At 52.7% G+C, this 27486-nt stretch overlaps 2 protein-coding genes across 2 annotated transcripts; both read right to left on the reverse strand.

Moving 5' to 3' along the window:
• Positions 1 to 1055: 1055 nt before the first annotated feature.
• IBA57 (iron-sulfur cluster assembly factor IBA57) lies at positions 1056 to 11999 on the reverse strand. Its single transcript, XM_038755821.1, has 4 exons — positions 11682 to 11999; positions 4962 to 5305; positions 2659 to 3154; positions 1056 to 1246 (listed from the first exon to the last, which is right to left on the reverse strand). Exons 1-3 carry the CDS (start codon positions 11951 to 11953, stop codon positions 2763 to 2765), a joined length of 1008 nt encoding a protein of 335 aa, XP_038611749.1. The 5' UTR covers positions 11954 to 11999; the 3' UTR covers positions 1056 to 1246; positions 2659 to 2762.
• Positions 12000 to 20013: 8014 nt separating this feature from the next.
• Positions 20014 to 21217, reverse strand: GJC2 (gap junction protein gamma 2). The gene has a single exon (XM_038755890.1). The coding sequence runs from the start codon at positions 21104 to 21106 to the stop codon at positions 20087 to 20089; it is 1020 nt and encodes a 339-aa protein (XP_038611818.1). The 5' UTR covers positions 21107 to 21217; the 3' UTR covers positions 20014 to 20086.
• Between the last annotated feature and the right edge of the window lie 6269 nt (positions 21218 to 27486).

The raw sequence follows: 27486 nt of genomic DNA on the forward strand, positions 1-27486 counted from the left end.
ATTCTGACAACTTGACACCTGTCCACGAGCCTCCCCACAGCACCCGTATATACCTTTGTACAAATGTATTACTCTATTTTACTTGTACATATTTGCTATTGCATTTATTTTGTTAATGACGTGCTCCTAGCTTCATTTCTATTTGTTCTGACGACTTGACACCTGTCCACGTGCCTCCCCACAGCCCCTGTATAGATGTTTGTACTGATTTATCACTCTATTTAGTTTACTTGGACATATTTGCTTTTCTATTTATTTTGTTAATGGCATGCACCTGGCTTTATTTCTATTTATTCTGACGACTTGACACCTGTCCATGAGCCTCCCCACAGCACCCGTATATACCTTTGTACAAATTTATTACTCTATTTTACTTGTACATATTTGCTATTCCATTTATCTTTTTAATGACATGCTCCTAGCTTTATTTCTATTTATTCTGACGACTTGACACCTGTCCACGTGCCTCCCCACAGCCCCTGTATAGATGTTTGTACTGATTTATCACTCTATTTAGTTTACTTGTACATATTTACTATTCTATTTATTTTGTTAATGACGTGCACCTGGCTTTATTTCTGTTCATTCTGACGACTTGACACCTGTCCACGAGCCTCCCCACAGCACCCGTATATACATTTGTACAAATTTATTACTCTATTTTACTTGTACATATTTGCTATTCCATTTATCTTGTTAATGACGTGTTCCTAGCTTTATTTCTGTCTCTGACTCCAAAGCCCGTACTCTTTCCACGGAGCCACACTGCTTCTCTAAGTCTGTGAGCCCCACGTGGGACAACCTGATCAGCTTGTATCCCCCCCAGTGCTTAGAACAGCGCTTTGCACATAGTAAGCACTTAACAAATACCATCATTATTATTATTATATAGTAAGCGCTCAATAAATACTACCCATGTTGATCATCATCAGTCGTATTTATCGAGTGCTTACTGTGTGCAGAGCACTGTACTAAGCGCTTGTTGATGATTACTGACAGGTGAAAGCGGCCGCGGTGTAAACAGTTCAGGAAAAAACGGAGCAAGTAGTTGAACGAACAGATAAATACGTACATCTTTATTAATTTATTAGACTGTATTAAGCAGGGAAGGTACAAGGCTCAACTCTCCCACCCGACTCGCTCTTCATTCGACTTGCCAAAGGGACAACTTCTCCGCTCGCGACGGCAAGCCCGGTCTGGCCCGAAAAGGCTCGAAAGAGCAGATTTTTCCAGGTGCTCGATGAAGCTGATTTGGAGAGACGATAATCCGTTTGTGGACAGGCTGCGGTGAATCCCCCTTCCTTCCTCCCCCCCTCGTCCCCCTCTCCATCCCCCCCATCTTACCTCCTTCCCTTCCCCACAGCACCTGGATAGATGGATATATGTTTGTACGTATTTATTACTCTATTTATTTTACTTGTACATATCTATTCTATTTATTTTATTTTGTTGGTATGTTTGGTTTTGTTCTCTGTCTCCCCTTTTAGACTGTGAGCCCACTGTTGGGTAGGGACTGTCTCTATAAATGGCCAATTTGTACTTCCCAAGCGCTTAGTGCAGTGCTCTGCACATAGTAAGCGCTCAATAAATACGGTTGATGATGATGATGATGAATTGGTGGGTCCCCTCGACGCAGATGCTGCCGAAGCCGGAGGCCACTCGAGATGAGGTACTCGAAGCGAAAACAAACACATCCTTTTCTTCCCAGATGCGGGCTCTCCTCCGCGGGGGCTGTCTTTGCTTTTTCCCAAAACCGGCCCCCGCGATAGATCGGATTCTAAGCGCGGCCACCCTCCCCGGCCCTTCGGGAGCGTCCAAAAAGTAGGCCACCCGCCCCCGCCCCAGGCCCTACCCCAAATCGAGTACCCCCAGGACCTCGCCCCGCCGTCCCCAGAGGGTCCTGCGGCCTGGGTCTTTTAGACTGTGAGCCCACTGTTGGGTAGGGACCGTCTCTAGATGTTGCCAATTTGTCCTTCCCAAGCGCTTAGTCCAGTGCTCTGCACACAGTAGGCGCTCAATAAATACGATTGATGATGGGTCGGGACGGCGCGGCGTGGACCTGAGGGGGCCCGGGTGGGTTCTGAGGAAACGGTGAACTTGACCTCCGAACCCTGACCCCTTGACCTCTTGGCCACCCCCGCAGCTGGCTCGTGACCTAACAACAACCCGGTGTTCCCCTTCAGCGGCCTGATAATAATAATGATGATGGCATTTGTTAAGCGCTTACTACGGTCAGAGCACTGTTGTAAGCGCTGGGGGGGATACAAGGTTTAGACTGTGAGCCCACTGTTGGGTAGGGACTGTCTCTATATGTTGCCAATTTGTACTTCCCAAGCGCTTAGTACAGTGCTCTGCACATAGTAAGCGCTCAATAAATACGATTGATGATGATGATGATACAAGGCGATCAAGTTGTCCCACGCGGGGCTCCCAGTCTTCATCCCCATTTGACAGATGAGGGCTCAGAGAAGTCAAGTGACTTGCCCATGTGGCGGGGCCGGGATTCGAACCCATGACCCCGGACTCCAGAGCCCGGGCTCTTTCCAGTGAGCCACGCTGCTCCTCCCGATGACAACAGGGTGGGGATGGGGAGGCGTCATAATACCCCCTCGTGATCGGAGGCGGGGAGCAGAGGCCCAGAGAGGCTCAGTGACTCACCGGGCATCGGCCAGCGGGTCGGAAGCGGAGCTGGGGCTTCACCCGGGGCCATCCGCCGGTGCCCACGGTGACGGCGCGGCACTCCCGGTTGGCCGCGCCCGGCGTCACTTGCCGGCCCGGGGCCACCAGCCGGGCACGGAAGGCGTCAAGCCCAGGCGGGAGCCGTCACCCAGCGGTACGTGGAGCGCTTCCCTGATGCTTTCGGACCGCAGCAGGGCCAGGCCCAGCCGGCCCTCCCCGGCCCGGAACTTGCCGGCGGGCTTCCCGGCCCCGGTGAGGACGGGGGCCCCGGGCGGCAGCCCCCCGCGCGGCGGGGCCGCCTCCAGGCGCACGGGGAAGAGGCGCTTGCGGATGACGCCCGTGTGGTGGGTGCGGGCCGTCAGCTCCTGGCCCACGTAGCAGCCCTTGGTGAAGCTGACGCCGTTCAGGAAGGCCAGGTTCGACTCCAGGGGCAGGGCCGCGCCGGGGGGAAGGTCTCTCACCCCCTCCGGGATGCCTGCCGAGACAAGAGGCCGTGGGGGGGGGGGGGGGGGGGTACGGACGCCCTGTTGCCCGGAGCCCCCCTTTCCCTGGACCCGATCCGCACACTTCGCCTCCTCTAACGATGGCATGCGGTGCTGTGCACGCGGTGAGCGCTCAATAAATACGACTGGATGAATGAATGAATCTGTTAAGCGCTTACTATCTGCCAACCTTCTCACTGCCCCTCGATCTCGTCTATCTCATCGCCAACCTCTTGACCGCATCCTGCCTCTGGTGGGGAACGCCCTCCCTCCCCATATCATCATCATCGTCAATCGTATTTAGTGAGCGCTTACTGTGTGCAGAGCACTGGACTAAGCGCTTGGGACGTCCAAGTTGGCAACATATAGAGACGGTCCCTACCCAGCGGTGGGCTCACAGTCTAAACAGCCCATCACTCTCCCCCAATCCCCACTTTACAGGTGAGTTAACTGAGGCCCAGGGAGGTGAAGTGACTGGCCCGAGGTCACACAGCAGAGAAGGGGCGGAGCCGCTGACTCCTAGGCCCGGCTTCTCTCCACCAGGCCACACTGTTTCCCTTGATCGGCTCACTCAGTCGTATCTATTGAGCTGTTACTGTGTGCAAAGCACTGTACTAAGCGCTTGATTGATTGGCACGGGTCAGGGCAGAGGTCCCACCCTCGGGCCCGCCTGGGGTGAGCCCAGACACCCCTCAGATTCAGTCAATCCCCCCGCCCCAGATGGGGAGGGGCCCCCGCTTTGGGTTCACATCCAGAGCCAACGTCCCCATTTACTGCTGGGACTCCTAGTCCCCTATGCCTGCAGTGACAGCACCCGCTCATTCATTCATTCATTCATTCAATCGTATTTACTGAGCGCTTACTGTGTGCAGAGCACTGGACTAAGAGCTTGAACAAGAGCTCACCTCCTCCAGGAGGCCTTCCCAGACTGAGCCCCTTCCTTCCTCTCCCCCTCGTCCCCCTCTCCATCCCCCCCATCTTACCTCCTTCCCTTCCCCACAGCACCTGGATATATGTATATATGTTTGTACATATTTATTACTCTACTTTGCTTGTACATATCTATTCTATTTATTTTATTTTGTTAGTACGTTTGGTTTTGTTCTCTGTCTCCCCCTTTTAGACTGTGAGCCCACTGTTGGGTAGGGACTGTCTCTATATGTTGCCAACTTGTACTTCCCAAGCACTTAGTACAGTGCACACAGTAAGCGCTCAATAAATACGATTGACGATGATGATGATGATGACTGTCTCTATATGTTGCCAGCTTGTACTTCCCAAGCGCTTAGTCCAGTGCTCTGCACACAGTAAGCGCTCAATAAATACGATTGATGATGATGATGATGACTGTCTCTATATGTGGCCAACTTGTACTTCCCAAGTGCTTAGTCCAGTGCTCTGCACACAGTAAGCGCTCAATAAATACGATTGATTGATTGAACAAGGTGATCAGGTTGTCCCACGGGGGGCTCACAGTCTTCATCCCCATTTTCCAGAGGAGGTCACTGAGGCGCCGAAAAGCGAAGCGACTTGCCCAAAGTCCCCCAGCTGACAAGGGGGGGAGCCGGGATTTGAACCCGTGACCTCTGACTCCAAAGCCCGGGCTCTTTCCACCGAGCCACGCCGCTTCTCCATCATCATCAATCGTACTTATTGAGCGCTTCCTACGTGCAGAGCACTGGACTGAGCGCTTGGGAAGTACAAATTGGCACCATACAGAGACGGTCCCTACCCGACAGTGGAGGGTGCGGAGAGAGTGGGCTCCGAGGTGGGCGGGGGTCCCTCCCCACCGGTCCTTACCGTGCCGGTAGCGGTGCTCGCGGTACTCCCGGGCGCTGCCCAGCCGGGCTCCGGCCATCACCTCCGCGCCGGCCTCTTCCTCCCCGGTGAGCAGCCTCCAGCCCATGCACGGGGCCCGGGGGTCCGGGGTCCACAGCAGAGCCCGCGGGGGCGGGGGCGGGGGCGGCCCGTCGCCCCCCGCCTCGCCCCCGGGCAGGACGGCCCACAGGGAGAGGTCGGGGCAGGGGGTGACGGCCACCTTCCTGCGGATCCTGTAGCCCAGCAGGTGCTTCTGCAGCGCGCTCAGCACGGTCCGGTCGCCCTCCAGCAGGAAGTGAGGCTCCTCCTCCGGACGCTCGTGGACCCTGGGGGGGACCGGGCCCAGCCGCGGACAAACCGGGTCGTCGTCATCATCATCATCAATCGTATTTACTGAGCGCTTACTGTGTGCGGAGCACTGGACTAAGCGCTTGGGAAGTCCAAGTTGGCAACCTATAGAGACAGTCCCTACCCAACAGTGGGCTCACGGTCTAAAAGGGGGAGACGGAGAACAAAACCAAACATACTAACGAAATAGAATAAATAGAATAGATATCATCATCATCAATCGTATTTATTGAGCGCTTACTGTGTGCGGAGCACTGGACTAAGCGCTTGGGAAGTCCAAGTTGGCAACCTATAGAGACAGTCCCTACCCAACAGTGGGCTCACGGTCTAAAAGGGGGGAGATGGAGAACAAAACCAAACCTACTAACAAAATAGAATAAATAGAATAGATATCATCATCATCAATCGTATTTATTGAGCGCTTACTGTGTGCAGAGCACTGTACTAAGCGCTTGGGAAGTCCAAGTTGGCAACCTATAGAGACAGTCCCTACCCAACAGTGGGCTCACAGTCTAAAAGGGGGAGACGGAGAACAAAACCAAACGTACTAACAAAATAGAATAAATAGAACAGATATGTACAAGCAAAATAAATAGAGTAATAAATATGTACAAACATATATACAAAGAGAAGCAGCGTGGCTCAGTGGAAAGGACACAGGCTTTGGAGCCAGAGGTCATGGGTTCATATCCCGGCTCCGCCACTTGTCAGCTGGGTGACTTTGGGCAGGTCACTTCACTTCTCTGGGCCTCAGTGACCTCATCTGGAAAAGGGGGATGAAGACTGTGAGCCCCCTGTGGGACAACCTGATCACCTTGTATCCCCCCAGCGCTTAGAACAGTGCTTTGCACATAGTAAGTGCTTAATAAATGCCGTTATTATTATTATTATATCCAGGTGCTGTGGGGAAGGGAAGGAGGTAAGATGGGGGGGATGGAGAGGGGGACGAGGGGGGCGCCGCCCCCCAACTCATTCTCCCTGGCCGCTCGCCCTCCTCGCAGCCGTCACCCCCTCCCCTGCCATTCCGGGGGGCTCCGAAGGCTGCCCCAAACCCCAAACCCCACCCCCGGGGGCCCAGGTCAGTGTCCAGTCAGTCAACTGCATTTCCCTCCCCACGGCACCTGTATATATGTATATATTTATTACTCCATTTATTTATTTATTTATCTTGCTTGTGCATATCTATTCTATTTATTTTATATTGTTAGTATGTTTGGTTTTGTTCTCCTTTTAGACTGTGAGCCCACTGTTGGGTAGGGACTGTCTCTATATGTTGCCAATTTGTACTTCCCAAGCGCTTAGTACAGTGCTCCGCACATAGTAAGCGCTCAATAAGTACGATTGATTGATTGATTGATTCTCCGTCGCCCCCTTTTAGACCGTGAGCCCACTGTTGGGTAGGGACCGTCTCTATATGTTGCCAACTTGTATTCTCCCCCTCGTCCCCCTCTCCATCCCCCCCATCTTACCTCCTTCCCTTCCCCACAGCACCTGTATAGATGTCTAGATGTTTGTACGGATTTACTACTCTATTTATTTATCTATCTTACTTGTACCTATCTATTTATTTTATTTTGTTAGTATGTTTGGTTTTGTTCTCTGTCTCCCCCTTCTAGACTGTGAGCCCGCTGTTGGGTAGCGACCGTCTCTATAGGTTGCCAGCTTGGACTTCCCAAGCGCTTAGTCCAGTGCTCTGCACACAGTAAGCGCTCAATAAATACGATTGATTGATTCTATTTATTTTATTCTGTTAATATGTTTTGTTTTGTTGTCTGTCTCCCCCTTCTAGACTGTGAGCCCGCTGTTGGGTAGCGACCGTCTCTATATGTTGCCAACTTGGACTTCCCAAGCGCTTAGTCCAGTGCTCTACACACAGTAAGCGCTCAATAAATACGATTGATTGATTTTATTTTGTTAATATGTTTTGTTTTGTTGTCTGTCTCCCTTTATTACTCCATTTATTTTACTTGTACATATTCTATTTATTTCATTTTGTTAATATGCTTTGTTTTGTCGTCTGCCTCCCCCTTCTAATATTAATTAATATTAATAACGTTGCCAACTTGTACTTCCCAAGCGCTTAGTACAGTGCTCTGCACACAGTAAGCACTAAATAAATACGATTGATTGATTGATTGATTAATGATGGCATTTATTAAGCGCTTACTACGTGCAAAGCACTGTTCTAAGCGCCGGGGAGGTTACAAGGTGATCAGGTTGTCCCATGGGGGCTCACAGTCTTCATCTCCATTTTACAGATGAGGTCACTGAGGCCCAGAGAAGTGAAGTGACTTGCCCAAAGTGGCACAGCTGACAATTGGAGGAGCAGGGATTTGAACCCATGACCTCGGACTCCAAAGCCCGGGCTCTTTCCACCAACCCACGCTGCTTCCCTTCTAGACCGTGAGCCCGCTTTTGGGTAGGGACCGTCTCGATATGTTGCCAGCTTGTGCTTCCCAAGCGCTTAGTACAGTGCTCTGCACACAGTAAGCGCTCAATAAATACGATTGAATGAATGAATGAATGAATAATAATCCAGTCAACTGTATTTTATTAGTAGTAGTAGTAGTAATAATAATAATAGTGGCATCTGTTAAGCACTTACTATGTGCCAAGCACCTTTCTAAGGCCTGGGGTAGATATAAGGTAATCAGGTCAGACACAGTGCCCGTCCCACATTCTTATCCCCATTTTACAGATGAGGTAACCAAGGCACAGAGAAGTGAAGTGACTTGCCCACGCAGCAGACGTGTAGCGGGGCCGGGATTAGAAGCCAGGTCCTTATGACTCCGAGGCCCGAGCTCTATCCACTCCGCCACACTGCTTCTGTGTGCAGAATCAATCAATCAATCAATCGTATTTATTGAGCACTTACTGTGTGCAGAGCACTGGACTAAGCGCTTGGGAAGTACAAGTTGGCAACATATAGAGACGGTCCCTACCCAACAGAACAGACTAAGGCCTTGGGAGAGGAAAACAGAAGAGATACATTCCCTGTCTACAACAAGCTGACAGTCATCATCAATCGTATTTATTGAGCGCTTACTGTGTGCAGAGCACTGGACTAAGCGCTTGGGAAGTACAAGTTGGACAGTCAGGACGGGGATTAGAACCCAGATCCCTCTGACTCCCGGGCCCGGATGGTTTTATCGGCTGGCCTAGGGGGACTGGTGAGTTGTCGCCCCGTGCCCCCACGAACCCAATCCACTATTACCACTATTATTATTATTACTACTACTACTAATAAAATACAATTGACTGGATTATTATTCATTCATTCATTCATTCAATCGTATTTATTGAGCGCTTACTGTGTGCAGAGCACTGTACTAAGCGCTTGGGAAGTAATAGTCGGCAACATCTAGAGCCGGTCCCTACCCAACAGCGGGCTCACAGTCGAGAAGGGGAAGACAGACAACATTCATTCATTCAATCGTATTTATTGAGTGCTTACTGTCAGGCGGTCAGCTCATCGTGAGCAGGGAATGTGTCTGTTTACTGGAATATTGGACTTTCCCAAGCGCTTAGTACGGTGCTCGGAATTGTACTTTCCAAGTACTCAGTACACTGCTCTGCACATAGTAAGTGCTCAATAAATACGATTGCAGGGCTGAAAGAGTGACTTTCCTTAGAAGACTTCCCTATCATCCTCCAGACGGTCAGCTCATCGTGAGCAGGGAATGTGTCTGTTTATTGTAATATTGGACTTTCCCAAGCGCTTAGTACGGTGCTCGGAATTGTACTTTCCAAGTACTTAGTACATTGCTCTGCACACGGTAAGTGCTCAATAAATACGATTGCAGGGCTGAATGAGTGACTTTCCTTAGAAGGCTCCCCTGTCATCCTCCAGACGGTCAGCTCATCGTGAGCAGGGAATGTGTCTATTGATTGTAATATTGTACTTTCCCAAGCGCTTAGTACGGTGCTCTGAATTGTACTTTCCAAGTACTCAGTACATTGCTCTGCACACAGTAAGTGTTCAATAAATAGGATTGCAGGGCTGAATGAGTGACTTTCCTTAGAAGGCTCCCCTCTCATCCTCCAGGCGGTCAGCTCATCGTGAGCAGGGAATGTGTCTGTTTATTGGAATATTGTACTTTCCCAAGAGCTTAGTACGTTGCTTGGAATTGTACTTTCCAAGTACTTAGTACATTGCGCTCTGCACACGGTAAGTGCTCAATAAATACATAGTAAGTGCTCAATAAATACGATTGATGATGATGATGATGATGACTGCAGGGCTGAAAGAGTGACTTTCCTTAGAAGGCTCCCCTATCATCCTCCAGGCGGTCAGCTCATCGTGAGCAGGGAATGTGTCTGTTTATTGGAATATTGGACTTTCCCAAGCGCTTAGTACAGTGCTGTGCACACAAGAAGCGCTCAGGACGACTGAATGAAAGTCCATTTGTCAGCTCCTAGCAGCAGCAGTCCCGCCCCGGGCTCCTAAGCCTGCCCTTCTCTGATAAGAGCAGAGAAGAGAAGCAGTGTGGCCTAGTAGATAGAGCAGGAGCCCTGGAGTCAGAAGGACCTGGGTTCTAATCCCAGCGCTGCCGCCTGTCTGCCGTGCGACCTTGGGCCAGTCATTTCAGCGCTTAGAACAGCGCTTTGCACATAGGAAGCGCTTCATAAATGCCATCATTATTTATTATTTATTTCACTTCTCGGGGCCTCCGTTACCTATGGGGATTCATTCATTCAATCGTATTTATTGAGCGCTTACTGTGTGCACAGCACTGGACTAAGCGCTTGGGAAGTCCAAGTTGGCAACATCTAGAGACGGTCCCTACCCAACAGCGGGCTCACAGTCTAGAAGGGGGGGGGCTCACAGCCTAGAAGTGCTCAATGAATACTAACTTCTCTGAGTCTTCTAGACTGTGAGCCGTCTCTACATGTTGCCAACTTGTACTTCCCAAGCGCTTAGTCCAGTGCTCCGCACACAGTAAGCGCTCAATAAATATGACTGAATGAATGAGCCTCAGTGACTTCATCTGTAAAATGGGGATGAAGACTGTGAGCCCCACGTGGGACAACATGATCACCTTGTATCCCCCCTGGTGCTTAGAACAGTGCTTGGCACATAGTAAGCGCTTAACAGATACTATCATCATTATTATTATTTCTCTGGGCCTCAGTGACCTCATCTGTCAAATGGGAATGAAGACCGTGAGCCCCATGTGGGACAACCTGATCACCTTGTATCCCCCCCGGCACTTAGAACAGTGCTTGGCACATAGTAAGTGCTTAACAAATGCCATCATTATTATTATTATTTCTCTGGGCCTCAGTTCCCCCATCTGTCAAATGGGGATGAAGACTGTGAGCCCCATGTGGGACAGCCTGATCACCTTGTATCCCCTGAGCGCTTAGGCCAGTGCTTGGCACATAGTAAGCGCTTAACAGATACCATCATCATTATTATTATTTTGTGGGCCACAGTTCCCCCATCTGTCAAATAGGGATGAAGACCGTGAGCCCCATGTGGGACAACCTGATCACCTTGTATCCCCCTGAGCGCTTAGACCAGTGCTTGGCACATAGTAAGCGCTTAACAGATACCATCATCATTATTATTATTTCTCTGGGCCTCAGTGACCTCATCTGTCAAATGGGAATGAAGACCGTGAGCCCCATGTGGGACAACCTGATCACCTTGTATCCCCCTGAGCGCTTAGAACGGTGCTTGGCCCATATTCGCTTCATTCATTCATTCAATCATATTAATTGGGCGCTTACTGTGTGCAGAGCACTGGACTAAGCGCTTGGGAAGTCCAAGTTGGCAACATCTAGAGACGGCCCCCTACCCAACAGCGGGCTCACAGGCTAGAAGGGGGAGACGGACGACGAAACAAATCAACAAAATAAATAGAATAAACACGTACAAATAAAATAAATAAGAGCAATAATACTAATAAGCATAGCAAGCGCTTAACAAATGCCACCACCATTTGTTCATTGGCCCTGTCAATTGTCAGCTGGGTGACTTTGGGCAAGTCACTCTTCTCTGGGCCTCAGTGACCTCATCTGGAAAATGGGGATGAAGACTGTGGGCCCCCCGTGGGACAACCTGATCACCCTGTAACCTCCCCAGCGCTTAGAACAGTGCTTGGCACTGTGAGCCCACTGTTTTGTAGGGACTGTCTCTAGGTGTTGCCAATTTGTCCTTCCCAAGCGCTTAGTACAGTGCTCTGCGCATAGTAAGCGCTCAATAAATACGATTGATGATGATGATGATAGTAAGCGCTTAATAAATGCCATCGTCATTATTATTGTTGTTGTTATTAGAACCCCCCCATGCCGTGGCCGAAACGTCCCTCCAGGGGGCGCCCTCCCCCTCGGCCCGGGCGGGGGGGGTACCTGTAGAGGATGACGTCATAGAGGCTGCGGCCCTGCACGTTGAGGAAGTGGGCGTAGCGTGCGCGCGGCGCGCGGGCGTCCGGCCGCGGCAGCTCATTGGTCAGCAGCCCCAGCAGGAAGGGCTCGGCGTCGGGGCCGCGCACGCGTAGCGCCCCGCGCTCGCTGAGGGCGAAGCAGGCCCAGGCCCGCGCGCCCGGCCCGGTCCCCGTCCCGATCCCGGCCCCCATCCCGATCCCTGTCCCGGTCCCGATCCCGGCCCCCCGCAGCCCCATGGCGGCGGGGGGGAGCGGGGCCGCCCGGCGCAGCTGAGCCCTGAGGCCTCCTCCTGCTGCCGCCGCCGCCGCCATCTTGGAGAAGGGCGCCGGCCCGCGCTGCCTCCGCACGGCGCCCCCTGCCGGGCGGACGGGCGGCGTTCGTACGTACGTGCGTGCGTGCGTGCGTGCAGCCCCACCCGCCCCCCTTTCATTCATTCATTCCTCCCTTCATTCAATCGTCTTGACGGAGCGCTTACTGTGTGCAGAGCGTTCGTTCATTCATTCAATCGTCTTGATTGAGCGCTTACTGTGTGCAGAGCATTCATTCATTCATTCAATCGTCTTGATTGAGCGCTTACTGTGTGCAGAGCATTCGTTCATTCATTCAATCGTATTTATTGAGCGCTTACTGTGTGCAGAGCATTCATTCATTCATTCATTCAGTCGTCTTGATTGAGCGCTTACTGTGTGCAGAGCATTCATTCATTCAATCGTATTGATTGAGCGCTTACTGTGTGCAGAGCATTCATTCATTCAATCGTATTGATTGAGCGCTTACTGTGTGCAGAGCATTCAGTCATTCAATCGTCATGACTGAGCGCTTACTGTGTGCAGACCATTCATTCATTCATTCAGTCGTCTTGATTGAGCGCTTACTGTGTGCAGAGCATTCATTCATTCATTCAATCGTCTTTATTGAGCGCTTACTGTGTGCAGAGCATTCATTCATTCAATCGTCTTGATTGAGCGCTTACTGTGTGCAGAGCATTCATTCATTCAATCGTCTTGATTGAGCGCTTACTGTGTGCAGAACATTCATTCATTCATTCAATCGTCTTGATTGAGCGCTTACTGTGTGCAGAGCATTCATTCATTCATTCAGTCGTCTTGATTGAGCGCTTACTGTGTGCAGAGCATTCGTTCATTCATTCAATCGTATTTATTGAGCACTTACTGTGTGCAGAGCATTCATTCATTCAATCGTTTTGACTGAGCGCTTACTGTGTGCAGAGCATTCATTCATTCATTCATTCAATCTTCTTGATTGAGCGCTTACTGTGTGCAGAGCATTCATTCATTCATTCAATCGTCTTGACAGCAATTACTGTGTGCAGAGCATTCATTCATTCATTCATTCAATCGTCTTGATTGAGCGCTTACTGTGTGCAGAGCATTCATTCGTTCATTCAATCGTCTTGACTGAGCGCTTACTGTGTGCAGAGCATTCGTTCATTCATTCAATCATCTTGACTGAGCGCTTACTGTGTGCAGAACATTCATTCATTCATTCAATCGTCTTGATTGAGCGCTTACTGTGTGCAGAGCATTCATTCATTCATTCAGTCGTCTTGATTGAGCGCTTACTGTGTGCAGAGCATTCACTCATTCAATCGTCCTGACTGAGCGCTTACTGTGTGCAGAGCATTCATTCATTCATTCATTCAATCGTCTTGATTGAGCGCTTACTGTGTGCAGAGCATTCATTCATTCAATCGTCTTGATTGAGCGCTTACTGTGTGCAGAGCATTCATTCATTCAATCGTATTGATTGAGCGCTTACTGTGTGCAGAGCGTTCGTTCATTCATTCAGTCGTATTTATTGAGCGCTTACTGTGTGCAGAGCATTCGTTCATTCATTCAATCATATTGATTGAGGGCTTACTGTGTGCAGAGCATTCATTCAATCATATTGATTGAGGGCTTACTGTGTGCAGAGCATTCATTCATTCAATCATATATAGAGCGCTTACTGTGTGCAGAGCATTCATTCATTCATTCAATCGTATTGATTGAGCACTTACTATGGGCAGAGCATTCATTCATTCAGTCAGTTGTATTGATTGAGTGCTTACTATGTGCAGAACATTCATTCATTCATTCAATCGTCTTGATATTGAGCACTTACTGTGTGCAGAGCATTCATTCATTCATTCAATCGTATTGATTGAGCGCTTACTGTGTGCAGAACATTCATTCATTCAGTCAGTCGTATTTATTGGGCGCTTATTATGTGCAGAGCACTGGACTAAGCACTTGGGAAGGACAAATTGGCTACATATAGAGTTCTTCTAGACTGTGAGCCCACTGTTGGGTAGGGACCGTCTCTATATGTTGCCAACCTGGACTTCCCAAGCGCTTAGTCCAGTGCTCTGCACACAGTAAGCGCTCAATAAATACGCTTGAATGAATTGAATGAATGAATATAGAGGTGGTCCCTACCCAACAATGGGCTCACAGTCTAGAAGGGGGAAAGGCAATTGAAGATGGCAGCAGCGTGGCTCAGTGGAAAGAGCCCGGGCTTTGGAGTTAGAGGTCATGGGTTCAAATCCCGGCCCTGCCAATTGTCAGCTGGATGAGTTTGGGCAAGTCACTTAATAATAATAATAATAATAATAATAATAATAATAATAATAATAATAATGGCATTTTATTAAGCGCTTACTACGTGCAAAGCACTTTTCTAAGCGCTGGGGAGGTTACAAGGTGATCATGTGGTCCCACAGGGGGCCCACGGTCTTCATCCCCATTTTACAGGGATGAGAAGCAGCGTGGCTCAGTGGAAAGAGCCCGGGCTTTGGAGTCAGAGGTCATGGGTTCAAATCCCGGCTCCGCCAATTGTCAGCTGTGTGACTTGGGCAAGTCACTTCACTTCTCTGGGCCTCAGTTCCCTCATCTGGAAAACGGGGATTAAGACTGTGAGCCCCCCGTGGGACAGCCTGATGCCCTCCCTCCGCACATCTGCCAAGCTAGCTCTCTTCCTCCCTTCAAAGCCCTACTGAGAGCTCACCTCCTCCAGGAGGCCTTCCCACACTCAGACCCCTCCTTCCTCTCCCCCCCCACCTCCTTCCCCTCCCCACAGCACCTGTATAGACGTTTGTACAGATTTATCACTCTATTTTGCTTGCCCATATTTACTATTCTATTTATTTTGTTAATGATGTGCATCTTTTAGACTGTGAGCCCACTGTTGGGTAGGGACCGTCTCTATATGTTGCCGACTTGTACTTCCCAAGCGCTTAGTACAGTGCTCTGCACACAGTAAGCGCTCAATAAATACGATTGATGATGGTCTAGCTTTATTCCTATTTATTCTGACGACTTGACACCTGCCCACATGTTTTGTTTGGTCTGTCTCCCCCTTCTAGACCGTGAGCCTGTTGTGGGGTAGGGACCGTCTCTATAGGTTGCCGACTTGTACTTCCCAAGCGCTTAGTCCAGTGCTCAGCACACGGTAAGCGCTCAATAAATGCGATTGAATGAATGAACATTGAGGCGGGGAAGGGAGGGGGCACCCAGAAGCAGCTCAAACCTCCCAGCCCTGAATTCCAGGTTGGGAGCGCGGTTTTCCCTCCAGTTGCAAAGTTTCCCAGGGCTCCCTGACCCTCTTCCCGGGCTTCCGCTTCCCACCCCATCACCAGGCCCGGCTCCCAACCTGGAATTCCGGTGTCAGGTGTTCTCCGACGGGCCCCCCCCGTGCCCCAAGCCGGTCGGGCCGGGGCCTTTGGGAGTCCACATTCCTCCGCCGGATTCTTGGCAGCTCTTTAGACGGGGGGGACCGGGGAGAGGAAACGTCGGGGGAGGCGCCCACCGCCATGGGAAGGAGCCAACGGGAACCTGCTAAGGCAGGAAGCCCCCGGGCGGCCCCCTCTTCCCCACGTCACGGCTATTTATTGAGCACCTAACGGGCGCAGGGCACTGTGATGAGCCCTTGGGAAAGTTCCAAAGAGTGAGAAGACACAACACAAAACCCAGAGCAGTGGGGCCTAGTGGAAAGAGGCTTCTAGACTGTGAGCCCGTTGTTGGGTAGGGACCGTCTTTCTATGTTTCCAACTTGTACTTCCCAAGCGCTTAGTACGGTGCTCTGCACACAGTAAGCACTCAGTAAATACGATTGATGATGATGATTTATTAAGCGCTTACTATGTGCAAAGCACCGTTCTAAGCGCTGGGGTGGATAGAAGCCAAGCACGTCGGACCCAGTCCCTGGCCCACAGGGGGCCTATGTTCTTAATCCCCATTTTCCAGATGAGGTAACTGAGGCACGGAAAAGTGAAGTGGCTTGCCCAAGGTGACAGCAGAGAAGTGGCGGAGGCGGAATTAGAACCCGGATCCTTCCAAACTTCCGGGCCCATGATCAATCCACGAAGCCATGCTGTGTGTGCAGACCACTGTTCTAAATGTACTTTCCAAGCGCTTAGTACAGTGCTCTGCACACAGTAAGTGCTCAATAAATACGATTGAATGAATGAATAAGCGCTTAGGAGAGAACAACAGAACACATTCCCTGCCCACAATGAGCTAAGGGTTTCCCCCAGCAATCGTCTCCCCCTCCACCAGCCTGGCCCTCATTTTGCGACCACTCCCCATTGCCTCCCCTTCATCCCCTTTCCCACCCCCTCACCCCCTTTCCCACCCCCCTCATCCCCTTCCCTCCCCCTCATCTCCTTTCCCAGCCCCTCATCTCCTTTCCCCCATCCCCTTTCCCACCCCCTCATCTCCTTTCCCCCCTCATCTCCTTTCCCACCCCCTCATCCTCTTCCCCACGCCCTCATCCTCTTCCCTGCCCCATCATCCCCTTTCCCCACCCCCTCATCCTTTTCCCCACCCCCTCATCCCTTTTCCCACCCCCTCATCCTTTCCCCACCCCCTCATCCCCTTTCCCACCCCCATCCCCTTTCCTACCCTCTCATCCCCTTTCCCACCCCCCATCCTTTTCCTCACCCCCTCATCCCTTTCCCCACCCCCTCATCCTTTCCCCCCCTCATCCCCTTTCCCACCCCCTCATCCCCTTTCCCACCCCCTCATCCCCTTTCCCACCCCCTCATCCCCTTTCCCAGCCCATCATCCCCTTTCCCACACCCTCATCTCCTTCCCCACCCCCTCATCCCCTTCCCCACCCCCTCATCCCCTTCCCCACCCCCTCATCCCCTTTCCCACCCCCTCATCCCCCTTCCCACCCCCTCATCTCCTTCCCCAGCCCCTCATACCCTTTCCCACCCCCTCATCCCCTTTCCCACCCCCTCATTCATTCAATCATTCAATCGTATTTATTGAGCACTTACTGTGTGCAGAGCACTGTACTAAGCTCTTGGGAAGGACAAGTTATGATACAGCAGTCCAGCTGGGCTATGACAAGTGCTTCGACCAACGTGGTGATGGTTTCATGGAGAGAAAGGGCCGGCTTTGGAAGAAGTTGTTGTAAGGAAAGATGTGATAGGATTTGGTGCCTCACGAATGTGCGGCTTGAATGAGAGAGAGAGAGAGAGAGAGAGAGAGAGAGAGAGAGAGGGAGAGGGAGACAGAGAGAGGGAGAGAGTGAGAAGAGTTCGAGATCATTTTATTTATTTGCTGCTTACTGTGTGCAGAGTACTCTATTATTAAGTACATGGGAGAGTACGATTCCGAGTTGATTGTCACGTTCCCTGCGCACAAAGAGCTTACAGTCCAGTGGACACCCCCTCACGCCCTTCCCTACCCTCTCATCCCCTTTCCCACCCCCTCATCCCCTTCCCCACCCCCTCATACCCTTCCCTACCCTCTCATCCCCTTTCCCACCCCCTCATCCCCTTTCCCACCCCCTCATCCCCTTTCCCACCCCCTCATCCCCTTTCCCACCCCCTCAACTCCTTTCTCACCCCCTCAACTCCTTCCCCACCCCCTCATTCCCTTTCCCACCCCCTCATCCCCTTGCCCACCCCCTCATCCCCTGTCCCACCCCCTCATCCCTTTTCCCACCCCCTCATCCCCTTGCCCACCCCCTCATCCCCTTGCCCACCCCCTCATCCCCTTGCCCACCCCCTCATCCCCTTGCCCACCCCCTCATCCCCTTGCCCACCCCCTCATCCCTTTTCCCACCCCCTCATCCCTTTTCCCACCCCCTCATCCGTTTTCCCACCCCCTCATCCCCTTGCCCACCCCCTCATCCCCTTGCCCACCCCCTCATCCCCTTGCCCACCCCCTCTTCCCTTTTCCCACCCCTTCATCCCCTTCTCCACCCCCTCATCCCCTTCCCTAATTCCTCATCCCCTTCCCCACCCACGGCCCATCACCTAGAGGTACAGACTCCACCACCGTGGGTGTCTTGTAAATAAAAAGAAAGTTTTATTTGGTTTGGTTAGTGTCGGGAACCGAGGGGAGGCATCACCGGAACCTAGGTGGCACAGGAAGAAATGTACAGAGTTCTCCGGCCCGGGCAGGCACAGCGCCCGACCCTGAGACGGCTGGCACGGAGGGCACCCGAGCCCGGACACTAGCTCACACCCGTTTTGCAAACGCCAGTTGTGAACTTCAAGTATTTTCCAGGGGTCGGACAGCCAGGAGGACCCCCGAGGAGGGCGGAGGGGTGTGTGCTGGACGCTGGGCTCCGGCTGTGTGCCGACTGCTGTACTGAGGCCTGCAGCGGGCTGTCCTAGCTGCCCGCTGCGGGGAGAGCACTCTATCGGGTGCAGAGTGCTGTACCGAGCGCCCGCTGCATGCAGAGAGCTGTCCCAACTGCCCACTGTTTGCGGAGCACTTTGGGGGGCATCCCTATGTGTAGAGCGCTGTACTGGGCGCCCACTGCGTTCAGAACACCGTACTGGGCGGAATCCAAAGGAGGGATAAGGGGGCAAGATGTTGGAAAGTGGAGCGGCCTAGGATAGGCTGGGCCCTGTGGAGATAGCAAAGAGGGCAGGGCTGGGGAAGGGGGGAGAGGGCGGCCAGTGGCCCTCCCCCCTCTGTTCCCAAGCCCACCCTCCCTCCCTAGTGGCCAGCCGACTCCCCCGGGGACCCCGGGCTGCTCCTCCCCAAGCAGGAGGGATGGGGGACCCCCACCAGGACCCCCCGGTGGTTCTGGTCCTTCCCCCCTGGTCGCAGGGCCCCGGCGCATCATGGGAAAAGACGGCCTCCTTGACAGTCCAACACGTGCTCCCCGCCCATGGCAGGTGGCCCCCCCAGGAGCCCCTCCTCGCCCCCTGTGCCCATGGAGACACGTCCCCATTTAAACCCCACCCCGGGGGACCCAGGCCCTCCTCGGCCCCTTCCCCCCGCCCCGGCGGGCCCGCCCCACGAGGGAGTGGGGATGGTGTCCCGCCACCCCTCTCCAGCTGTCCCCTGGGGGGGACAGGGAGGAATCCCACCCGGCCACTGCTTCTCCGCTTCTGGCTGACCCCGGTGACAAAAGGAGTGAGTAGGGGGGTGGAGAGGGCCCTGTCCACTGCGGGAGGGGGTCCCCAAAAGGTCCCGGGACCCTCCCACACCCTCCGAGCCCCTGCCCGGCCTGGCGCTGTGCCCGGCTCTGCCCAGCCCCCCCGGGGTCCCTTGTTAATATGGCTTTAGTGGTTCAGAAAATGGCAGTCAGTCCCTCCCCCCAAAAGACAACATGAGGGGGGCATCATCGGCTGCATCCACCCCACGCCCCAACGCCCACCCTCCTCCAGAGCCGGGGAACCGCCGGGGTCAGGAGCCAGGGGATGAGCCCGTGGGGCCTGGACCAGTGGTCAGGAAATGGTAACGGGGGCATGTGTTAAGCGCTCGTTATGGGCCAAGCACTGCGCTAAGCGCTGGGAGTTCTACCACCAGACCTGTGGGGCTCACGGTCTCCGAGCCAGGCCGGGCCCGGGGGTCAGAAGGTCACGGTTCCTCATCCCGGCTCTGCCCCTGGTCTGCTGGGCGAGTCCCTTCCCTTCTCTGGGCCTCAGTGACCTCCTCCGTCAAATGGGGGTGGAGACTGTGAGCCCCACGTGGCTCGTATCCCCCCAGCGCTTAGTCCATAGTGAGTGCCGAACAGATACCCCGATTACGGTGATTATTACTAAGGGAGAATTCCTTTTCCATTTTACAGATGATGATGGTATTAAGTGCTTCCTATGTGCCAAGCGCTGTTCTAAGCGGGGAAGCGGAGGGCCGGAGTCGCGAGCGGGTCGGCTTGGCGAAGTATCCCGGCTCCGCCACGCGACCCTGGGCAAGCCACTGAACTTCTCCGTGCCTCGGTTCTCTCGTCTGTAAAACGGGGACGAAGACGGCGAGCCCCGTGGGCCGGCCCGACTTCCTCGTATCGACCCCAGCGCCTGGCACGGAGTAAGCGCCTAACGGATCCCGTCACCCTAAGCAGCGCCCCCCACCCCCGGGCCCCGGGTTCGGGGGGATGCGGGCCGGGGGGCGACGAGGCGGTCAGATCCACACCGACGTCTTCCCGTCTCTGCTGCCGGAGCTGCCGGGCTCGGAGCCGCCCCTGGGCTTCCCGGCGTCTCCGGGGGCCGCCCGCTCGGCGGGCTGGGCGGCCCCGGGGCCCGGGGGCGGGTGGTCGTCGGGCAGGCCGGGCCCGGCGGCGGCTGCGGCCCGCGGAGGCTTCTGGGCCCGCACCACCAGGTTGTACTCGGGGGGCGGCGGGCCGGGGGACCCGGGGGGCCCGGGGGTCCGGCGCAGGCGCACGGCGTCGCGCAGGGCGCCGCAGCCCAGGTGGGCCATCTCGCCCAGGTTGAGCAGGAGGCAGAGGCAGCTGACCACGTACATGACCAGCAGGAAGACGGTCTTCTCGGTGGGGCGGGACACAAAGCAGTCGACCACGTGGGGACAGGGGGCCCGGCTGCAGCGGAAGTAGGGCCGCACCTCCAGCCCGTACAGCAGGTACTGGCCCACCAGGAAGCCCACCTCCAGCCCGGCGCGGGCCACCAGCTGCCCCACGTAAACGCGCATCAGGCCCTCGCGCAGGATGCGGCGCCGGCCCCGCTGCGCCGGGCCGCCCTTGGCCCCTGCCCCATCGCCGCCCGCGCCCTCGTCGTCGTCCCCCCCGCCGCCGCGGTCGTCCTCGCGCCCCGCGGGCCCGGCCCGGCGCCGCTTCGACCCCCGGCGGCGGCCCCTCGGCCGGGGGTCGGCGGCCCGGGCCAGCCGGTGGACGGCGTAGCCCAGGTAGACGACGGCCGGCGCGGAGATGAGCACGATCTGGAAGACCCAGAAGCGCACGTGCGACAGGGGCGCGAAGGCGTCGTAGCAGACGTTGTCGCAGCCGGGCTGTTTGGTGTTGCAGGTGAACTTGCTCTGCTCGTCCGCGTAGATGGACTCGCCCCCCACGGCCGTCAGCACGATGCGGAACACCACCAGCACCGTCAGCCAGGCCTTGCCCACGAAGGTGGAGTGCTGGTGGATCTCCTCCAGGAGCCGCGTCAGGAAACTCCAGCTCATGTTGGGCATAGGGGACACTCGCGCGGGGGCTGCGGGGACGGGGGACCCCGTCAATCAATCAGTCAATCAATCGATCAGTCGGTCGTGTTGATTGAGCGCTTACTGTGTGCAGAGCACTGGACCCAGCGCTTGGGAAGGACGAGTTGGAGCTCGGGACTCGGAGGACCTGGGTTCTAATCCCAGCTTCGCCGCTCGTCTGCCGTGGGACCTCGGGCCAGTCACTTCGCTTCTCTGGGCCTCAATGACCTCATCTGGAAAATGGGGATGAAGACTGTGAGCCCCCACGCGGGACAACCTGATGACCCCGTATCCACCCCAGAGCTTAGGATGGTGCTTGGCACCTAGTAAGCGCTTAACAAATACCATCATTATTATTATTATTATTCTTACCGGGATTAAGACCGTGAGTCCCATGCGGGACAACCTGATGACCTTGGTATCCACTCCAGCGCTTAGAATGGTGCTTGGCACATAGTAAGGGCTTAACAAATACCATTATTATTATTATTATTATTATTATTATTATAATGGGGATTAAGACCGTGAGTCCCATGCGGGACAACCTGATGACCTTGTATCTACCCCAGCGCTTAGGACGGTGCTTGGCACATAGTAAGCGCTTAACAAATACCATCATTATTATTATTATTATTATGGGGATTAAGACCGTGAGTCTCATGCGGGACAACCTGATGACCTTGGTATCCACTCCAGCGCTTAGAACGGTGCTTGGCACATAGTTAGGGCTTAACAAATACTATTATTATTATTATTATTATTATTATTATTATTATGGGGATTAAGACCGTGAGTCCCACGCAGGACAACCTGATTACCTTGTATCCACCACAGCGCATAGGACGGTGCTTGGCACATAGTAAGCGCTTAACAAATACCATCATTATTATTATTATTATTATTATGGGGATTAAGACCGTGAGTCCCATGCAGGACAACCTGATTACCTTGTATCTGCCCCAGTGCTTAGAACGGTGCTCGGCACATAGTAAGCGCTTAGCAAATACCATCGTCATTATTATTATTATTATGGGGATTAAGACCGTGAGTCCCATGCGGGACAACCTGATTACCTTGTATCCACCCCAGCGCTTAGAATGGTGCTTGGCACATAGTAAGCGCTTAACAAATACCATCATCATTATTATTATTATTGTCTGCCGTGTGACCTCGGGCAAGTCACTTCGCTTCTCTGGGCCTCAGTGGCCTCATCTGTAAAATGGGGATTAAGACTGTGAGCCCCGTGCGGGACAACCTGATGACCCTGTATCTCCCCCAGCGCTTAGAACAGTGCTTGGCACCTAGTAAGCGCTTAACAAATACCGTTATTATTATTATTATTTTGTTATTATTACGGGGATTAAGAACATGAGCCCCATGTGGGACAACCTGATTATCTAGGTATCCACCCCAGTGCTTAGAACGGTGCTTGGCACATAGTAAGCTCTTAAATGCATATTTGTTACTCTATTTATTTATTTATTTTACTTGTACATATCTATTCTATTTATTTTATTTTGTTAGTATGTTTGGTTTTGTTCTCTGTCTCCCCCTTTTAGACTGTGAGCCCAATGTTGGGTAGGGACTGTCTCTATATGTAGCCAACTTGTACTTCCCAAGCACTTAGTACAGTGCTCTGCACACAGTAAGCGCTCAATAAATACGATGGATGATGATGATGATCATCATCATTATTATTATTGTCTGCCGTATGACCTCGGGCAAGTCACTTCGCTTCTCTGGGCCTCAGTGACCTCATCTGTAAAATGGGGATTAAGACTGTGAGCCCCCACGCGGGACAACCTGATGACCCTGTATCTACCCCAGCGCTTAGCACATAGTAAGCGCTTAACACATAATTATAATGCTTAAATTAGACAGGCTGGTGGACCTCAGGGGGCCAAAGCATAATTATAATGCTGGTATGTGTTAAGAGCTTACTGGGGGCTGGGCCCTGGACTAAGCGCCGGGGCGGATACAACCAAATCGGGTGGGACACAGTCCCTACGGGGCTCGCGGGCTCAATCCCCATTTTACAGACGAGGGGACTGAGGCACAGAGAAGTTAAATCCAAAGTCACCCCGCAGACAAGTGGCCGAGTCGGGATTAGAAAGTGGGATTTTGTTAAGCGGTTCCTTTGGGTCAAACGCTGTTCTAAGCCCTGGCGAAGACACAAGTGAATTGGGTCAGACGGAGGCCCTATCCCAGGCTCAGTAGGAGGGACAACTGAGGCATGGAGAAGGGAAGTGACAATAATAATAATAATCATCATCAATCATCAATTGTATTTATTGAGCGCTTACTGTGTGCAGAGCACTGTACTAACCGCTTGGGAAGTACAAGTTGGCAACATATAGAGACAGTCCCTACCCAACAGTGGGCTCACAGTCTAAAAGGGGGAGACAAAACCAAACATACTAACAAAATAAAATAAATAGAATAGAATAATAATAATGATGGCATTTATTAAGCACTTACTATGTGCAAGGCACTGTTCTAAGCGCTGGGGGGATACAATAATAATAATAATGGTATTTGTTAAGCGCTTACTATGTGCAAAGCACTGTTCTAAGCGCTGGGGGGATACAAGGTAATCAGGTTGTCCCACAGGGGGCTCACAGGCTTCATCCCCATTTTACAGACGAGGGAACTGAGGCCCGAAGAAGTGAAGTGACTTGCCCAAAGTCAGCTGACAAGTGGCGGAGCCGGGATTTGAACCCATGACCTCTGACTCCAAAGCCCGGGCTCTTTCCACTGAGCCACGCTGCTTCTCTTGCCCACAGTCACACAGCACATAGCAAATAGTAATACTAATGATGGTGGTAAAGCATTTACTATGTGCCAAGCACTTTCTAAGCACTGGGGTAATAATAATAACAACAATAATAATAATAATAATAATAATAATGGCATTTGTTAAGTGCTTACTCTGTGCCAAGCACTGTTCTAAGCATTGGGGAGGATACGAGGTAGTCAGGGTGTCCCACGTGGGGCTCACAGTCTTCATCCCCATTTTCCAGATGAGGTAACTGAGGCCCAGAGAAGTGAAGTGACTTGCCCCAAGTCACCCAGCTGACAAGTGGCGGGGCCCGGATTAGAACCCATGACCTCTGACTCCGAAGCCCGGGCTCTTCTCACTGAGCCATGCTGCAAGGCCATCAGGTTGTCCCATTTTAGTCTGTGGGGCCCACAGACTTAATCCCCATTTTACAGATGAGGGAACTGTTCATCATCATCATCAATCGTATTTATTGAGCGCTTACTGTGTGCAGAGCACTGTACTAAGTGCTTGGGAAGTACAAATTGGCAACATATAGAGAGAGTCCCTGCCCAACAGTGGGCTCACAGTCTAAAAGGGGGAGACTGTTGGGCTGTCTTCTCCCAAGCGCCCAGTACAGTGCCCTGCGTGCAGTAAGCTCTCAATAAATCCCATCGACGGATTGAGAGAGGGCGGCTCCCACCCAGCGGATTTTCCAGGGAGCCAACCTAGCGTGGGGAGTCACTGCTGAGGGCACCACCGGAGGAAATCAGCCAGGCTGCAACAGGAGGGAGTGAGGTTAGACTGAAGGAGGCAGCTCCCGGCAGGGAGGGCTGGAAGGGCCTTTGTGTCTGAGCAGCCCCGAAGCCTCGAGGTGCTCAGGGGAGCCGGGCCAGGAAAGGCAGGAAGTCGTTGAGGAAGATGTAGTCGTATTCTTAGGGACCCCAGGGTCCGTGCGCAGACATGGAATATTGTGATCTTTGCTCTAAGACACGGGTCCAGGGCGGTGGCCCTCCCTCTGCCTGGCTCAGAGAGCCTTCTCTCTCATCTCCCATCCTCGTGTCTCTCCCCACTTCAATCCATACTTCATGCCGCTGCCCGGATTGTCTTTGTCCAGAAATGCTCTGGGCATGTTAATCCCCTCCTCAAAAATCGTCGGTGGCTACCAATCAATCCGCGCATCAGGCAGAAACTCCTCACCCTGGGCTTCCAGGCTGTCCACCCATCCCCTGGCCCCCTCCTACCTCACCTCCCTTCTCTCCTTCTCCAGCCCAGCCCGCGCCCTCCACTCCTCTGCCACCGCTAATCTCCTCACCGTACCTCCTTCTCGCCCGTCCCACCGTCAACCCCCGGCCCACGTCCTCTCCCGGGCCCGGAATGCCCCCAATCCCTCTGCCCATCCGCCAAGCTCGCTCTCTTCCTCCCTTCAAGGCCCTGCTGAGAGCTCACCTCCTCCAGGAGGCCTTCCCAGACTGAGCCCCTTCCTTCCTCTCCCCCTCGTCCCCCTCTCCATCCCCCCATCTTACCTCCTTCCCTTCCCCACAGCACCTGTATATATGTATATATGTCTGTGCATATTTATTACTCTATTTATTTTACTTGTACATATCTATTCTATTTATTTTATTTTGTTAGTATGTTTGGTTTTGTTCTCTGTCTCCCACTTTTAGACTGTGAGCCCACTGGTGGGTAGGGACTGTCTCTATGTGTTGCCAATTTGTACTTCCCAAGCGCTTAGTCCAGTGCTCTGCACATAGTAAGCGCTCAATAAATACGATTGATGATGATGATGATGATGACCGTCTCTAGGTGTTGCCAACTTGGACTTCCCAAGCACTTAGTCCAGTGCTCTGCACACAGTAAGCGCTCAATAAATACAACTGAATGAATGAGCAAGTGATCTACCCCAGTGCTTAGAACAGTGCTTAACCCATTAATTAGTAAGCACAACAAATGTCGTCATGGTCATAATAATAATAATAATAATAATAATAATAATGACATTTATTAAGCACTTACTACGTGCCAAGCACTGTTCTAAGCACTGGGGAGTTTACAAAGTGATCAAGTTGTCCCCCGTGGGGCTCCCAGTCTTCATCCCCATTTTCCAGATGAGGGAACTGAGGCCCAGAGAAGTGAAGTGACTTGCCCAAAGTCATCCAGCTGACAAGTGGAGAAGCAGCGTGGCTCAGTGGAAAAGAGCCTGGGCTTTGGAGTCAGAGGTCATGGGTTCAAATCCCGGCTCTGCCACTTGTCAGCTGTGTGACTTTGGGCAAGTCACTTGACTTCTCTGGGCCTCAGTTACCTCATCTGTAAAATGGGGATGAAGACTGTAAGCCCCCTGAGGGACAACCTGATCACCTTGTAACCTCCCCAGCGCTTAGAACAGTGCTTGGCACATAGTAAGCGCTTAATAAATGCCATTATCATCAAGTGGAGGAGCCGGGATTTGAACCTCTGACCTCTGACTCCAAAGCCCCGGGCTCTTCCCAGCATGTACTTCCCAAGCGCTTCGTCCAGTGCTCTGCACACAGTCAGCACTCAATAAATACGATTGATTGATTGATTGATTTCCACTGAGCCACGCTGGTCCTCATTATCGCCCTCAAAGCTGAGACAGGGAGAGGGGGCAATCAATCATTTAGAGCCGGTCCCTACCCAACAGCGGGCTCACAGTCTAGAAGGGGGAGACAGAGAACAAAACCAAACATATTAACAGAATAAAATAAATAGAATCAATCAATCGTATTGACTGAGCGCTTACTGTGTGCAGAGCACTGGACTAAGCGCTTGGGAAGTCCAAGTCGGCAACATCTAGAGACAATCCCTACCCAACAGCGGGCTCACAGTCTAGAAGGGGAAGACAGACAACCAAACCAAACATACTAACAGAATAAAATAAATAGAATCAATCAATCGTATTGACTGAGCGCTTATTGTGTGCAGAGCACTGGACTACATATAGAGACAACATATAGTTGGCAACATATAGAGACAACCCCTACCCAACAGTGGGCTCACAGTCTAGAAGGGGGAGATAGAGAACAAAACCAAGCAGACAAACAAAATATAATAGAATAGATAGGTACAAGTAAGGTAAATAAAATGACCCGCTCATCTCCACAGCCGGGAGCGGTGGGACGTGGGCAGGGCCACCAGTGCCATCGCCACCCCCCGCCCCAGCTGGTGCTTTTGTTGGCAGCGGGGCCCCTGTCCTTCTCCCCGTCCCTCCTTCCCCGGGTGACCCATTGAGCAGACCACATTTCCTCCACTTCCTCCTCCGCCCTTGCCCTCCACGCCGGGTCCCGGCCTCTGCCCTCTCACCCTCCTGCAGGAAAAGAGCGGTGGAGGGAAGGGGACGGGGCATCGGCCAGTTTTCCACCCAAGGTCCCCGTCCCCCCGGGCATCCCATTTTGGGAAGGCCTTGAAAGGCTGGAGGCCTGGGTTCTAATCCTCTCCCTGGTATGAGAGTTAAAGAAAAAAATTGTAGATACCCAGGAGGGTTTAGGATACATCACCTAAGAGCGCTGAGATAAAATTTTCTTCTAGACTGTGAGCCCACTGTTGGGTAGGGACCGTCTCTATATGTTGCCAACTTGGACTTTTAATAATG

Source organism: Tachyglossus aculeatus, chromosome 13, assembly GCF_015852505.1.
Source record: "Tachyglossus aculeatus isolate mTacAcu1 chromosome 13, mTacAcu1.pri, whole genome shotgun sequence".
Classification (NCBI taxonomy): domain Eukaryota; kingdom Metazoa; phylum Chordata; class Mammalia; order Monotremata; family Tachyglossidae; genus Tachyglossus; species Tachyglossus aculeatus.

What these genes read in the sequence shown, in the direction of transcription:
- GJC2 (XM_038755890.1), bottom strand. Translation starts at nt 21,106, where the DNA reads ATGCCCAACATGAGCTGGAGTTTCCTGACGCGGCTCCTGGAGGAGATC.
- IBA57 (XM_038755821.1), bottom strand. Translation starts at nt 11,953, where the DNA reads ATGGGGCTGCGGGGGGCCGGGATCGGGACCGGGACAGGGATCGGGATG. An exon ending in TATGACGTCATCCTCTACAG is followed by an intron (nt 5,306 to 11,681) that starts GTACCCCCCCCG and finishes GGTCCCCCCCAG; the next exon opens with GGTCCACGAGCGTCCGGAGG. An exon ending in CGAGCACCGCTACCGGCACG is followed by an intron (nt 3,155 to 4,961) that starts GTAAGGACCGGT and finishes TTGTCTCGGCAG; the next exon opens with GCATCCCGGAGGGGGTGAGA.